The sequence below is a fragment of the Dromaius novaehollandiae genome, chromosome 2 (assembly GCF_036370855.1).
Source record: "Dromaius novaehollandiae isolate bDroNov1 chromosome 2, bDroNov1.hap1, whole genome shotgun sequence".
Lineage (NCBI taxonomy): Eukaryota > Metazoa > Chordata > Aves > Casuariiformes > Dromaiidae > Dromaius > Dromaius novaehollandiae.
In genome coordinates, this window is record NC_088099.1 from 19,899,713 (window position 1) to 19,912,396 (window position 12,684).

Here is a 12,684-nt window from a genome sequence, read left to right on the forward strand (position 1 = left end):
TCTGTTTCGCATGGCTAGTTAAACAAACTACCCCAGCAAGGGCTCTCCCTTGTAGCCCTTCTCTGCTCCTGTCCACTCTGCACTTAATGAACGTGAACAGAGTTTTACATCATCTCGGATGCCGTCTCAGCAGTGCTTCATCCCATATTACAAGTATATATTTCTCTCCTGCTTGTGAAAATACTTTTTCTGATACGTATTAACTGTGTGGATCTCACTGTTTTACAATATTTGACTCTGGCTACCCAGTGTATTTTAAATGCTGTGTTGTGATTTTTGCCTGTACGCTTAAATTACAATTAATGTAACTGTCCAGATTCCTGTATCTTTGTGATGCTGCTGCTGCATTTATTTTTAGTAATTCAGACTCTGACCAACTCAGCACTGCTAAATAGCAAGTATTTTTTCATCCATTTTACAAATGACTTCTGATTAAGTTGATTTTATTAGGAGGTGATTGGTATGGAGAGGTATATGTCAATGTTTGTGTTGCTCTTGCTCTACAGTACACATAATATGGCTATCTTGACATTTCCCTGGCAGTTTTCAAGAATGCTAACATAATTTAATTTGAAATGGAAAAAAAGAAGTTTTACATGTATTCACAGGTTTGTCACTTTGTTTTGTCTGAGAAGCTCCAAACTACTATTGTAACTTATGGCTGTAAGAATAAATATTGAAAGAAAACTGACAAAGACAACTTGTGTGTATATTGGCTTAATATGCTGGTTTCGCTGAGAGCACAGATGCGCTCTTCAGGCAAGCTTCTGTTCAACTCGTGTTTGCTAAGACTGTTAACGCTGTGATGGAAACCAGTGCTTGTTTCTCCCCTGTAAAAACATTTGACAGACTAGTTGAGCGTGTCTTAGCTAATTTTGGAGGTTTTGAATATTTTGGTCTATAGAAGTTAATCATTTTTGTAAAAAGAATTCAGAATTCTTTTCTAAAGGTTGATGTGTGGTGTTTTTTTTTGTTTTGTTTCAGTGACAGCATATTGGAACTTAGTGTTATGCCAAAAGATGAGGACATCCTTCAGCTGGTATGTTTATGATGCTTATATTAAGACAATATGTTAAATAAAAAATTGACTTGTTGGTTACAAAACCTTTGAACTATGCTACTAGCAAATAGTTAAAAAGTTGATGTTTAGCTTTCTGTCACTCCTTAGATATTGCCCCTACTTTCTTGCCATCTCTGAAAATTCAGAAGATGGGAGAAGACTATTCCAAATACAGGAGAAAATATCAAATTCACATGATACTTGTAGCTTATTAATTAAAAAAAAAAACCTTGCAGTGATGTCTGTATTTTTATGGTATTCTGGCTTCATTTCTGTAAGAATGCATGAATTGGATCACTTTCAGTAGTTAGGTCTTCTAATTGTAAAGAAGTTGAGAATCATTAGTAAATTTGGATTGAAAGAATAGAAGCTGGTGCTTAACGTTAGCTTTTATTACTGTCTCATTATCAGTGGAATTTCGGGAAAGAAACAGTGATGGATGTGCTGAAGGTGATTACCAGTTTTTTTATTATTATTATTTTTACTGGTGTAAAAATTTTGTTATGCTAGTGTGTATATATATGTTCCAGATTGGAACTGGCATTGGGATTTGACATGCAAATTAGATGTTTCTTCTCCTGGGCTGTTTAGTGTCTGTAAGTCCACGAGAGCTGTGAATAAAATAACTTGCGTAAGTGCTCATTCTGAGAAATTGGAAGAGCACATAATGTCTTAAGATGCTTGGTTTATTTTTAATTGGAAGTAGAAGAAGGGAGAAAACAATGAGAACACTGACTGCTGGTCAGTGGTCAGAAAACTGGATTTTCTAATCCATGCAGAAGTAAGCCTAGACTTTAAATAAGAATTAAGAAAAGGCTGTATGGATTTTATTGGTTGCCTAAGGACAAATTAATGAGAGAGATATGGGTGAGTTATTGTGGGAGGAAGTATTGAGTATTTGGAGAGAAACGGACTCCTGGGTGGCAAACACTAGGAACACAGAATGAAAGTGAACTAACCGGCCTTTTAGGTAGGATGAACTCTATTCTGAAGGTAAAGAAAAAATATGAAACTTGGTTTTGAGCTGAAGGTGAAGATAGAGGCTAGTACAGGAACTCAGCTAGTTAGACAAACAAGCCAAGATTATTTTATGTTTCACTGAGACACGGTGTCAATCTTTAATGGCAGAGTTGCAACATCTGAAGGCACAGGTGCATCCTACAATGGAAGTGATTTGATGTCCTGCAATTTTCTCCCTTTTATACTACCACGAAGGGCAGAAAATATAATCACCTTTAAAATAACAGTTCTCATTCTTCTGAGACAGAGTGCACCACTGTAACTTCAGCTGAAAAATATAATTCCTCTGAGGATGCTACATAATAATCTTCACTTCAGATGTTAGGATCTTCTATTGTAATGATGAGATTTGGTGAAGAACTTTATCCAAAGCTGAACACTCATGTTTAAAATGTAGCACTTTTTTCAGAGTAACAGCATAGAATATTATTCTTTTCACCCTCTGTGGTAAGACAGCGACTTTTGATTTTTTGAGCTGAGATTTTGTATAGTCTTCCCCGTTTGTTTTTCCTTTTTCACTTGTGTGAATAATGTTGTATCAGCTTTTGTGGAAATTCTGTGTCTAAATAAACTGTAAACCTCAGGGCAAATTCTGATTCTTTATTGAAGTACAGATCATATAAATAAAGGATAACAGTAATATCTGTGATGAATAGTGATCTGTCAATGTAAGTGCAACAGTAAGTGGCAAGGTACAGTGCCCTTATTAATACAAAAAAATTTAGCAAGCTTTTGTCGTTGAAGTCGTGTTATTTAAGTTGTTATTATAGTACCTCTAGGAATTCTGTTGTTTTCTTTTTGATATCAGTGTCACTAAATTTTACTGTAAATATCTTCAGATGGCATCAAAGTCGTTGTAAACCGTTGATGTTAAGAACAGGTATGCTGTAAAAAATAAATAAAGCTCAATGCACTAGTGGATGATTGTAGTATCAGCCAATGAAAGGTTTATCTAGCACAATGAGGAGAACACAGTTTCATTATATTCAGAAATGATGCTCATTGTGGTAAGTATTATAGTATTTGGCAGTCTACTCACAGTGTAGTAGTGACTGATTGCTAGGTTAACTACATAAAGAACACAATTGCTCTTTTCTGTCCCTAGCTTACTATTTATAAGTCTTCAGTTTAGTCTTTGGAATATCCATATATATCTGTGGACCTTTTGGTATGTTGAATTTCCTGAAAATAGGGCTCTAAAAAAAAATCCATTAATCAATTGCAACAATGAAGTGTTCTGATCCATATGTCATCGCCCTCTGTGGCATGTGCGCACTCCTTACTTAAAAGTGAATCACATGTGAAATCCTGTCATTAGTGAAATCAATGTCAAAGTGGTGTTCATTCACTGAAGAGATCTTGGAAAAGTCCTTTTTGGAGATGGAGGGATTATTTAAAAGCATCTTTGTCCAAATTGTGACAAAACCTTGAAGTCTTCACAACTATGAATGGTTGGTTTTTTTCATGCTCCTCCCGAAACCTCAGATTAATTTATTTAAAATAATCCATTTTGATAATTTTAAACCATTTTGTTTAAATTTTGATCATGTAAACTGATAGTAAGTTTAAATTAATAATCTAAAGTGGAATAATTATATTTTGAATTGTTTTTTTCTTGTTTTAGCATATCAGTAAAGAATAATTTGCAAGTTGGGAACAGTTTACTCAAAAAAAATTTTTTTAATGCATATTTTTCTATGAATTCTTTTGGATTTCAAGGACTTTTAAAGAAAACTTGTTGAGAGCTCGGGAAAGAACCATCCTGTGTTGGAAACTCAAGAATTTCAGTAGAAGGCTGCTTATCTAAATGAGGACCTTACTGATGAACTAAAATTAAAAAAAAAAAAAAAAAAAAAAGGCATACCAGAAAGGGAAGCAAGGATGAACCAGCAACAGAGACGTATAAAAGCATTGCAGGGGTATCTGAGGGCAAAGCCCAGCTGGGGCTCAGACCAGCCGGGGACATAAAGGGCAAAAAGAAAGTGTTTTGCAGATATGCTAGTTGCAAAAGGAGGTTCAGGGAAAATGGTAGGTGCAGTGATTAGGGAGGAGGGGCAGGAAGAATACTTAGAGGTAGATGATACAAAGACCTGATGGCTTTGTTTTTGCCCCTGTCCACAGGCAAAGCCTGTTCCCAGACTGCTTGTGCTAATACGTTTAGGAAAGGAAAGGCAGCCAACAGAAGGACAGACACTAGTTAGAGAAGCCTGATGTGTTCAGACCCATGGGGCTGATGGGATTCACCTGAGTGCTGGAAGAGTTGGCCAATATGACTGAAGTTGCTGTCTGTCATCTGTGGTGTTTTATGGTAATTGGGTGAGGATCCTGACAGCTACAGAAAGGCTGACATTATGCAAGGCTGTAGGAGAAGTGAGGAGGGAACTATAGCCTTGCCTCAGTCCCTGAAAAGATTGTGGAGCAAGTGCTTTTTGAATCCATTTCCAAGAACATTTAAAGGTAAGAAGGTAATTGAGAATACCCAGCAGAGATTTCCAGAGAGCAAAAGTTGCTTAACCAGCCCGATAGCCAGTTATGCCATCAGTGATGGCAATGTGGAGTGGTGAACGTAATCTGCCTTGACTATCGTGAGAGATGGCAGCAGAGCCCGAGAGCACTCTCGTACTTCGGAAGCGAAGGGGTGCGGGCTGGCTGTTTGGATTGCGGGGTGGGCTGGGATAGCGATCAGTAGTTTGACATTTAGTGCATAGTTCATAACGAGGAGGTTAATGCAGGGGACAGTCTTGTTCGATATCTTTATCCTGGATGATGTCCCGGATAACGTCAGTATCTTTAATCTGGATGGTGACTGAGCAGGTTTGTGGATGACACGGAGTAGCTGACAGGATGGATGGCAAAGGCCAACAGATACCTCATGACATTAAATATGGAAAAACACAAACTTTGTATATCAGGCAGAATAACCCCGTGAATCAGTACAGGCTGAATAACAGTCCAGCTGAAAAGGAGCTGCAAATTATGGTGAACACCTTGTTGAATATGAATTTCCACTTTTGGCTCAAAGAGTTTCCAAATTTCAGTCCAGATCTCTAACCTTATAGCTAAATTTGATTAATGAGCTTTGCAAACTGAATGAAGATTGTATTTAGTCCATGTGTAGCTTCCAAAAGCTGTGTCTACTACTCTTGTTTTCAGGCAACTTTAGAATGAAAAAGAAATGAAGGAAGGAGGAAAAAGAGCACTGTCTCTTTAACCACAGAATTCAGAATATCTGTTAAAATCTTCACATTGGGTCATCTAGTTTTTAAACATTTATTCTGTGTGTTTTAATAAATGTTTGAGGTAGGGCAAGTGTGCCTGGGTGTCACAGGTGAACTGATAAAGACCCTGGAAATGAGGGGGGGAGGAAAGAGCATGTGCTTTTCCAGTGGGGGGGAGGCTGGAGGCAAGGAGAGGCTGGACAATACTGGAGACGAGAGAAGATTACGGAGCTACAGAAGCAGCAGGTATGGTAAGAGGGAAAGAGCAAAGAATGTGTTAATTAGGATTGGGAAAGGAAACAGGAAAACTTTCTTTTAAGAGAAGCAACAGTGATAGTTTATAATTTATGGTTTTTAATTGCATGAAAAACAGATTTAGATACAATGAACGTGCAATAGGGATTCAATTTACTAAAATTTTTCGAAATTTTCCAACTTGGTCTCCATCCAAGAAGTCTCTTCCTAAGTGTGCCAATATATAAATACATTAAAAAGAGATTAAAATATTTTAATCTGGAGTTTCTCCCCCTCTCTTAAAAATAAGAGTTTTAATCTCTTAGCCCATAAACTCCAACAGCAAGCTGTAATTTCTGAATGGTCTGGGATAGAAAACTATGACTATGTGTAGAAATAGACTTTACAATGGCAATGGACTACAGCAGGAATACTAGATTTTATTTGATTTGGTTAGGAGCCCCTCAAGGTGTTGGACTTCATATGTACATGGTAGAGAATTGTATTTAGCATTTATTTTGAGACAAAAGAGATTTTCCTGTATTCATTTGTTTTTCTAAGCATGTGATGTGTAGCTGTTTACGTATCCACAACATGCTTCATTATGAATCTATAATAGAGTTACGGCTTCATAGATTGTCACTAGTTCTTTACTGTACCCTTTGCAAAATGCAATGCTCATACGGTTTGAGTGGCTATTTCACATGAACTGTGTTGTCTGAGAGACAGGTCTTTGGCTCTTTTAGTTGGCTCTGTGATGATAAAGCTTGGCATTGGTGTCATCTTTGTTAGCTGGGAGAACAACAAACTGGTTTTAAAATAAATTTGGAACTAGTCAAATGAAGCTAGAGGTCCCTGTGTCAGCTCTGGCCTACATCTGTGTTTGAGTACAGCTGTTTCAGAGACTGCTAGCTGAGAAGAAGAGGCTAAGCTAAGTGTAAAACGTCCTAAGGATGAATTTTTGCTGCTCATCTGCTCCCCTTTTCAAGTATAAGTTGCCCAGACTTTGCCTTCCGGCAGAAGCCCTGTTACACTAATCACTTTCATCCTTGGGCATATCAAGGTGGTAGCTAGAAAGTAAATCTTCTCTGTCCCAGAGTCAAGTTTTGTTTACATATCTTTGAACTGACTTCTTTCACCGTAATTTACAGTTGGCTGGAAAGTCTATCAAAATCCAGTAGAGAGCAAATGCTGAACTGATGATAGAAGAACATAAAATAACCAGTATCGATGTTTTATGCTGAGTATCCAGCATGGTGTATCAGAGAGTAGCTTACTTAAAATATTCAGAAATACTCTAGGTGAACCATTTGCTATATTAAGGTGAAGGCTCAAATTACCTGTTCTCTTTGGCCTGTCACTGCCTAATGAGCACATGCCAGCTCTCCTGCCAAACAGTATGTCATAGTTTGGGACCAGTCGTGGAATATATTGCCTTTTGCACACTTTGAAGGGCAGCTGGGAACGCGGTTGGGTGGGAGAGGGAAAACAGGATTGGAGATATTGTTGGGGGCAGGACTGCATTTTTAGGGAGGAGATATTTGGAGGGAAGGTTGAGTGAAAGCAAATAAGAGCCATAGAGAGTGGTGGGTAAAAGCCACAGAAAGTGATGGTTTGTTAGTTTTGTAGATCATGGAACAAACTGCTTTACTTCTGAAAAAAATGAATTAATTAAAAGGACAGAAGCTCAGTCATGCGTTGGCATTTTCTCTGCTTTAAAAAAAAAGCTTTTTGGACTAGTTCCATTTTCTGTAATAAAGATACAAGATGTGTGCATTTTGTATGCATGCGAAACTATGTCAGTTGAGACAAGTTGTTTGGAAAAGACTGTTGTTATGTAACGCGTCATTCTGTTCTGTAAGATGATAATTTGAAGCACTTTCAATATGCCTAGAGATTGGGAGCACAGCGGAGATGATTTTTGATCAAGCAGGAGCAGAATATGGACAGCTAGAAAGCAAATAGTTTGTCACTTAGCTTGCCAAAAAGAGCTGGTGGAAGAAGGGCTTAGAAGGCGATACTGATAGCCTCTACCTTTAAAGAAAAAGCTGCGTGAAGTGCAGTGGTGCCTGAATTTAAAATCTAAGAGTAGACTGTGATACCTGTTTATTGCTAAAAGGTACGCACGTAATTTCTCTCTTACTGTATGTAGATTTTGGCTGTCTCAGAGTTGATGGCAGCCTGTGGTTACCAAGCATCTTTGCAATAGCAGCCTTTTTTGCGTCTCTTCCTTTACGGTTTTGTTAAAAGAAAACTTGTAGCAGGCATGCAGCCATTTTGTGACCATAAGGATTTCTGCACTGTGCTCTCCTCGGTGTTTGAAGTTTGACAGATCTATGTACAGTTTCTGTGGCACTCTCAACCTTTCTTTTGAGAGAAATTTAGCATCTTGTATTAGTAGCACTGACTTCACACAAACAGGAAGCCTCATTTAGGTTTACTACAAATAAAGAGTTCCTGTTCTCAAGTATATTTTAATGGGATTGTTGCTGTTTTGCAGCCTTCTGCATAACAGTTTTACTGCTAAAAATAGTGTTCAAATTGTGACACACTTCAGTCACATAAAATCTCTCAGTGCTAGAGAAAGTACTGATGTAAATGCACTCCCTGGAGAGAGAAGCTGGAAATTGCAGGGCCTGCCTGCAGGTCAGCTTGAGTTAAGACTTGTCAGTAGACTTTGTGGTGTCCAAAACGTGTATGCTGGGGTGTCTTACTGTGCAGGATTTTTGGATCAGATTTGAGATATATTGGAATTTGCTTGTTTAGTATTCATTCCTTGTGAATGAAAGAGAAAATAGCTTACACGTCACTGAATTTTAAGTGTCAAGCACTCTTTAAAAATTGTAACTTTAATGTCTTGTCCAAACTGTAGCTGTCCATTTGGAAGGGTTTCTTTAGTGTAGCCTATTAATGTTTTTATGTAGTGTGTTTATTAATATGTAAATATATGTATCTGCTTTGTTTACACACACATGCTCTCTGCAGATTAGGTTGTGCTGCCTTCTCATCTTTCATTTTTGAGCATTCACCTCACCAGATACCCACTCAAAAATTCATCTTTCTTGACTTCTAACCTACCTTAGAATGTTTCATTTGCAATAATTTTTTAAAAATTATTTCCTCATAGGACTTGCCCCAAAAGGTAGCAGAAATGAATCCTGGTTGGTTACTTTTAGTCCTGTGCAATTTGCCAGCTCTTGAGCACTTGAAGCAGCAGCACTATGAAATTGCCAGTGATGCAGCTATATTAAAAAATAAGAAAAAAAAAATAAAAGCTTGTATAAGGAAGTTTATTCTAGAATTTTATATGCCTCACTAATCTCCTGCCTCTGATTAGAGGTCTGCCCACAGTCAACTTTCTAACAATAGTTTCTTTTTCCTAAGACCATCCAGTTACATCAGACCAAATGGAGCAACATGGCTATTTTATTAGCAAACTGTGGAGTATTTCTCTTTGCTTTGCTTTTAATCAGTGATGTTTTCATAAATAGCAGTTTTTAGTCCACAGTCTTGGAGTGTTTGTTTACTTTCTAGCTTTGCACTGATGCAGTTACTAATGTGTGCAGAGGTTAATATTAAAGCTCTGGCAGCAAATACAATGGAAGGAGGGGGGTGGTGGGAAGACCTAACAGACACAGAGACCTTAATTTCTTTTTTATAACATTGCATGTGTTAGAAAATACCATTTTCATCAACTCCCCTTTCCCCAATTTAGACTATTCTATCCAAGAAGGTCTGTTACGCAGCTTGTATTTGGAAATAAAATTCAATGCCTTAAGCCCAAGAAATTTAATATACCAAAATTTCACTGCCATTGAAAAGCAAGGGTGTGTGTTTTCCAGATAATACTATCTGACTGTAATGTTTGTTGAGTGTCTCAGAATGAAATGAAAACACCTGAGTTGTATTATTAATATTCTTGTCAGAGCAAATTACAATTGAAAAATGTTTCCCGTTAAGACACCTGAAACACTTTTCTGCTCCCACGTCCGTGGTCCCATATCCATGTTATGTGTGAATACATTAGGGCTGGGGAAGAGAAGAATTTAAATTAGTAGTAAAGAAACATAATCTTAAGCAGATTTGGTTCCAGGGAAGGAAGAACGCCCTGAGCTCAGTCTTACAAGGTGCTGGATGCACTAGCCTCTTACTCATCAAAACACTTACCTTCAATTTTGCGAGCAATTTTGCGAGCAGTTCTGTTGAAATCAGGGTGAGTATTGCGATTACTCATCCATTTACAGTGAAGTGTATGCCCACGTGCGTTCATAGTTTTAGACTGCTGGGTGTAGGACTTTGTTGGCTCGAGATCTTAAGAGTAAAGAGTTTTACCGTGATTGTTACTAAGAACAGGACCCCTTGTATGTTGGCCATTGTTATTACAACACCAAATAGCATAAAATGAAGTCAAAAATAGCGAATGTGAGCAAAAACCTTATGCTTTAATGGCTTTTAATTTTTAATGGGTTAATAAAATGTCTTTTAGAATGTTTTATTTGCTTGGTTATACAAACTTGCAGTAAGAAATTCTTTCTTGGCCACAAAAGTTTGTAAACTTGGTGCAGAGGAAAAGTAAGAGCAAGATGAGGGAGAAACTGAACCCAGTAACTGAGAGCACATTGATTTCTTGCCTTAAGAAGAGCAGTTTTCTTCTAGTAATGGTTGCAGAACTGTTATCTGTCAACACTCTTAATTTCACTCTAAATTGTTGTATTTTTGTGTTAAGCTTTCCATAACTTTGGGGGTTTTGAGAAGGTGGGAGAAAGGCTTATGAAATTTCAAGACTGTGATTTTTGTGATACTGCGATAGAGCTTGTGGATGATTGCCGAGTGCTCAGCCCTCGTAGGTATCCCAGGGGCTTGGCAGCAGGCTTGCTCAGGAACTTAACTGGTTTGGATTTTTTAAAGTCAGAAGGCTTTTTTTTCAATTTTTAAGGCTTTTCAAAGACTTTCTTAAATTTAAGTGATACCCTAATGGCTTGTTTTATGAGTATATCCTCTACTCCAATTACTTAGACATGTAGGTAGTATTTTCACATACTAAATCATTAAGAGGAACTAAAGGGAGAAGAGAGTAATATTCCAACTGTCATTTAGATATAGTTGAAAAATACGCTAATTATCTAAATACTCTCTGATAATAAGTGTATTGATATGCTTCACATTTCTTAATCGCTAAACCTCATCTAAAAATTTAACCATCACCTTCTGGTTAAAGCATTTAAAATATTTCCTAATAAAAAGGGTGGTAATGCGTCATCCATCCACCTTGACATTACTGGAAGAGTAAAGAAATCTGGTACATTTCTTTATAATTTGAAATATTTCTCTGTAGGGCCATAGTCAGGATTATGAAAGCTATTTTATCAGTTCCTGTATGGGAATGTCATAATTCTAAGAAAGGAAAAGTTTATAAATAAGAAGAAAGATCTGCTTTCTTTTAATGATTTCTTGGGAAGTGAGTGGAGTGAGGTTGGAAGAGGAAGTAGGTTCTGACCATCTCAACTTTCTTCCTAATGACTTTATCTTTCTCAGAACTCTCAGTCTCTTTGCCTAGGTGATATATAGCTGCGATCAGGAAAATACACTCTGTATTTGGGGAGCAGGGAGGAGAGCCTAACTGGTCTTATTTTAGACCCTAGCAGAATGTTGTCTGCTGAAGATGTTTTAATATCTGTGATTTGTTGTCAAGACCTAAAAATTGATTTTTATACTCATTTGTAGTCATAAGTGATGATCAAGTCACGCCAGTTTTGGAATTTAGCCTTTTTGTTGTCAAAATCATTGAAGCATTGTTTGTTGTGAGCATATTTTACAAAAACACAAGCTCAGTGTATTTTATATTGGTGTTACAGAAATCATTAACACGTGCCTCTCACAGGTTTTGAACTGTTTCATCAGCTTTATAATGTAATCTTGTTGTTTTTGTCCAGATTTGGAGGGGGGGGTGTTTTATTTTCCACGCTAGTACTTGCTCCATCTGTTTTCTGGGTCTCCAGCTTCTTTTTCAATTTTCTTCTTCTTCTTCTTCTTCTTTTTTTTTAATTCCGATTATAGCCTGTCAAGATCTTCGATAGCCATTTATTTAAAGATTTTTAAATACTTATCTTTTAATGGAAGGGAGGAGCATGCAAATTAATGTGCCACATATAGTGGGACCATGGCTTGATTTTTACTGTGAGTGGAGGAAAAAAATCAAAATCACAGGAGTAGACTGTTTCTGCAGCATCATTCCTCAGATTTCAGATGTACAGTATGAAAGCAGCTGCAGATATATGTGGGGAAGGGGTGTGCTGTTTTAAATGCATAATAAAGCCCTTGTTTCGTCACCAGGAAGCAGGGATGGTAGCAGCCCAGGGGAAATGAGAGACAGTAATGTTGCTGTAGTGGAAGGGAAGTCTCATTACACAGAACCGGAGCTCTCTGCAGGCAGCTGTAGGGATGCACCAAGGCAAAATGGCACAAATGTATTTTGTTTTCTGTAAGGGTAGAGGATAAATGCAAGGAGCAGATAAAAGCCTGAGACAGACATGCTCGCAAGGAGGATGAAGTTATTTTTATGCTCTACTGCTTTTTACCTCCGTTGGTACCTTCCAGTGAAATCAGTGTAGCTGTATTTTTAGCTTGCTATATCCAACATCAATATGACAACATAATTCTGTCTTTACATTTGTAAGCAGATTTTACTATGTTTTCCTGTTTTCTGCCAGCTGCAGTTTACAAAGGATGTCAGAGCACTGGTAAGAAATGTACAGTAGCCATTTCTCTGCTTTTTGTAAGGCATGTTTTTCTCAAGTGATTTGTGAAAAGCAAGAATATAAAACGGCAAGTTTGTTGGAAATGAGCTAGATAGTCTGAGCTGAATTCTCTTCATAATGCTAATCTCTTGATTTGTGGTTTGTGCCTGTGTTACTTGGTGAGCTTTCTTTGCAGTTTGCTTTAATATTTTTGCACTTTGCTAATGCTCAATATAACATTTATTGCAGCAGTATTCTACATGCCTTGCCCTCCACTGTACTTTGCTCTGTGTTAATTTTATGGCTGCACTTGGGCTTTTGTAACCTGTCTCGTATTAAAACAGAGCACGTTGATATTTTGGAATTGACCATGTTGTTATTTGGACAGGAAATGCTGTAATGTGATACCACACCT

At 37.5% G+C, this 12,684-nt stretch overlaps 1 protein-coding gene across 3 annotated transcripts in view; it reads left to right on the plus strand.

Moving 5' to 3' along the window:
* ARHGAP21 (Rho GTPase activating protein 21) overlaps positions 1–12,684 on the plus strand; it is a 125,503-nt gene that overhangs the window by 79,172 nt on the left and 33,647 nt on the right. For 2 of the 3 annotated variants that reach the window (XM_064505920.1, XM_064505919.1), the window contains 2 exons: positions 985–1,039; positions 12,243–12,272. In XM_064505920.1, coding sequence (XP_064361990.1) covers positions 985–1,039; positions 12,243–12,272 — 85 coding nt within the window. The remainder of the gene's footprint in view (positions 1–984; positions 1,040–12,242; positions 12,273–12,684) is intronic. The other variant, XM_064505921.1, reaches the window with a different exon arrangement.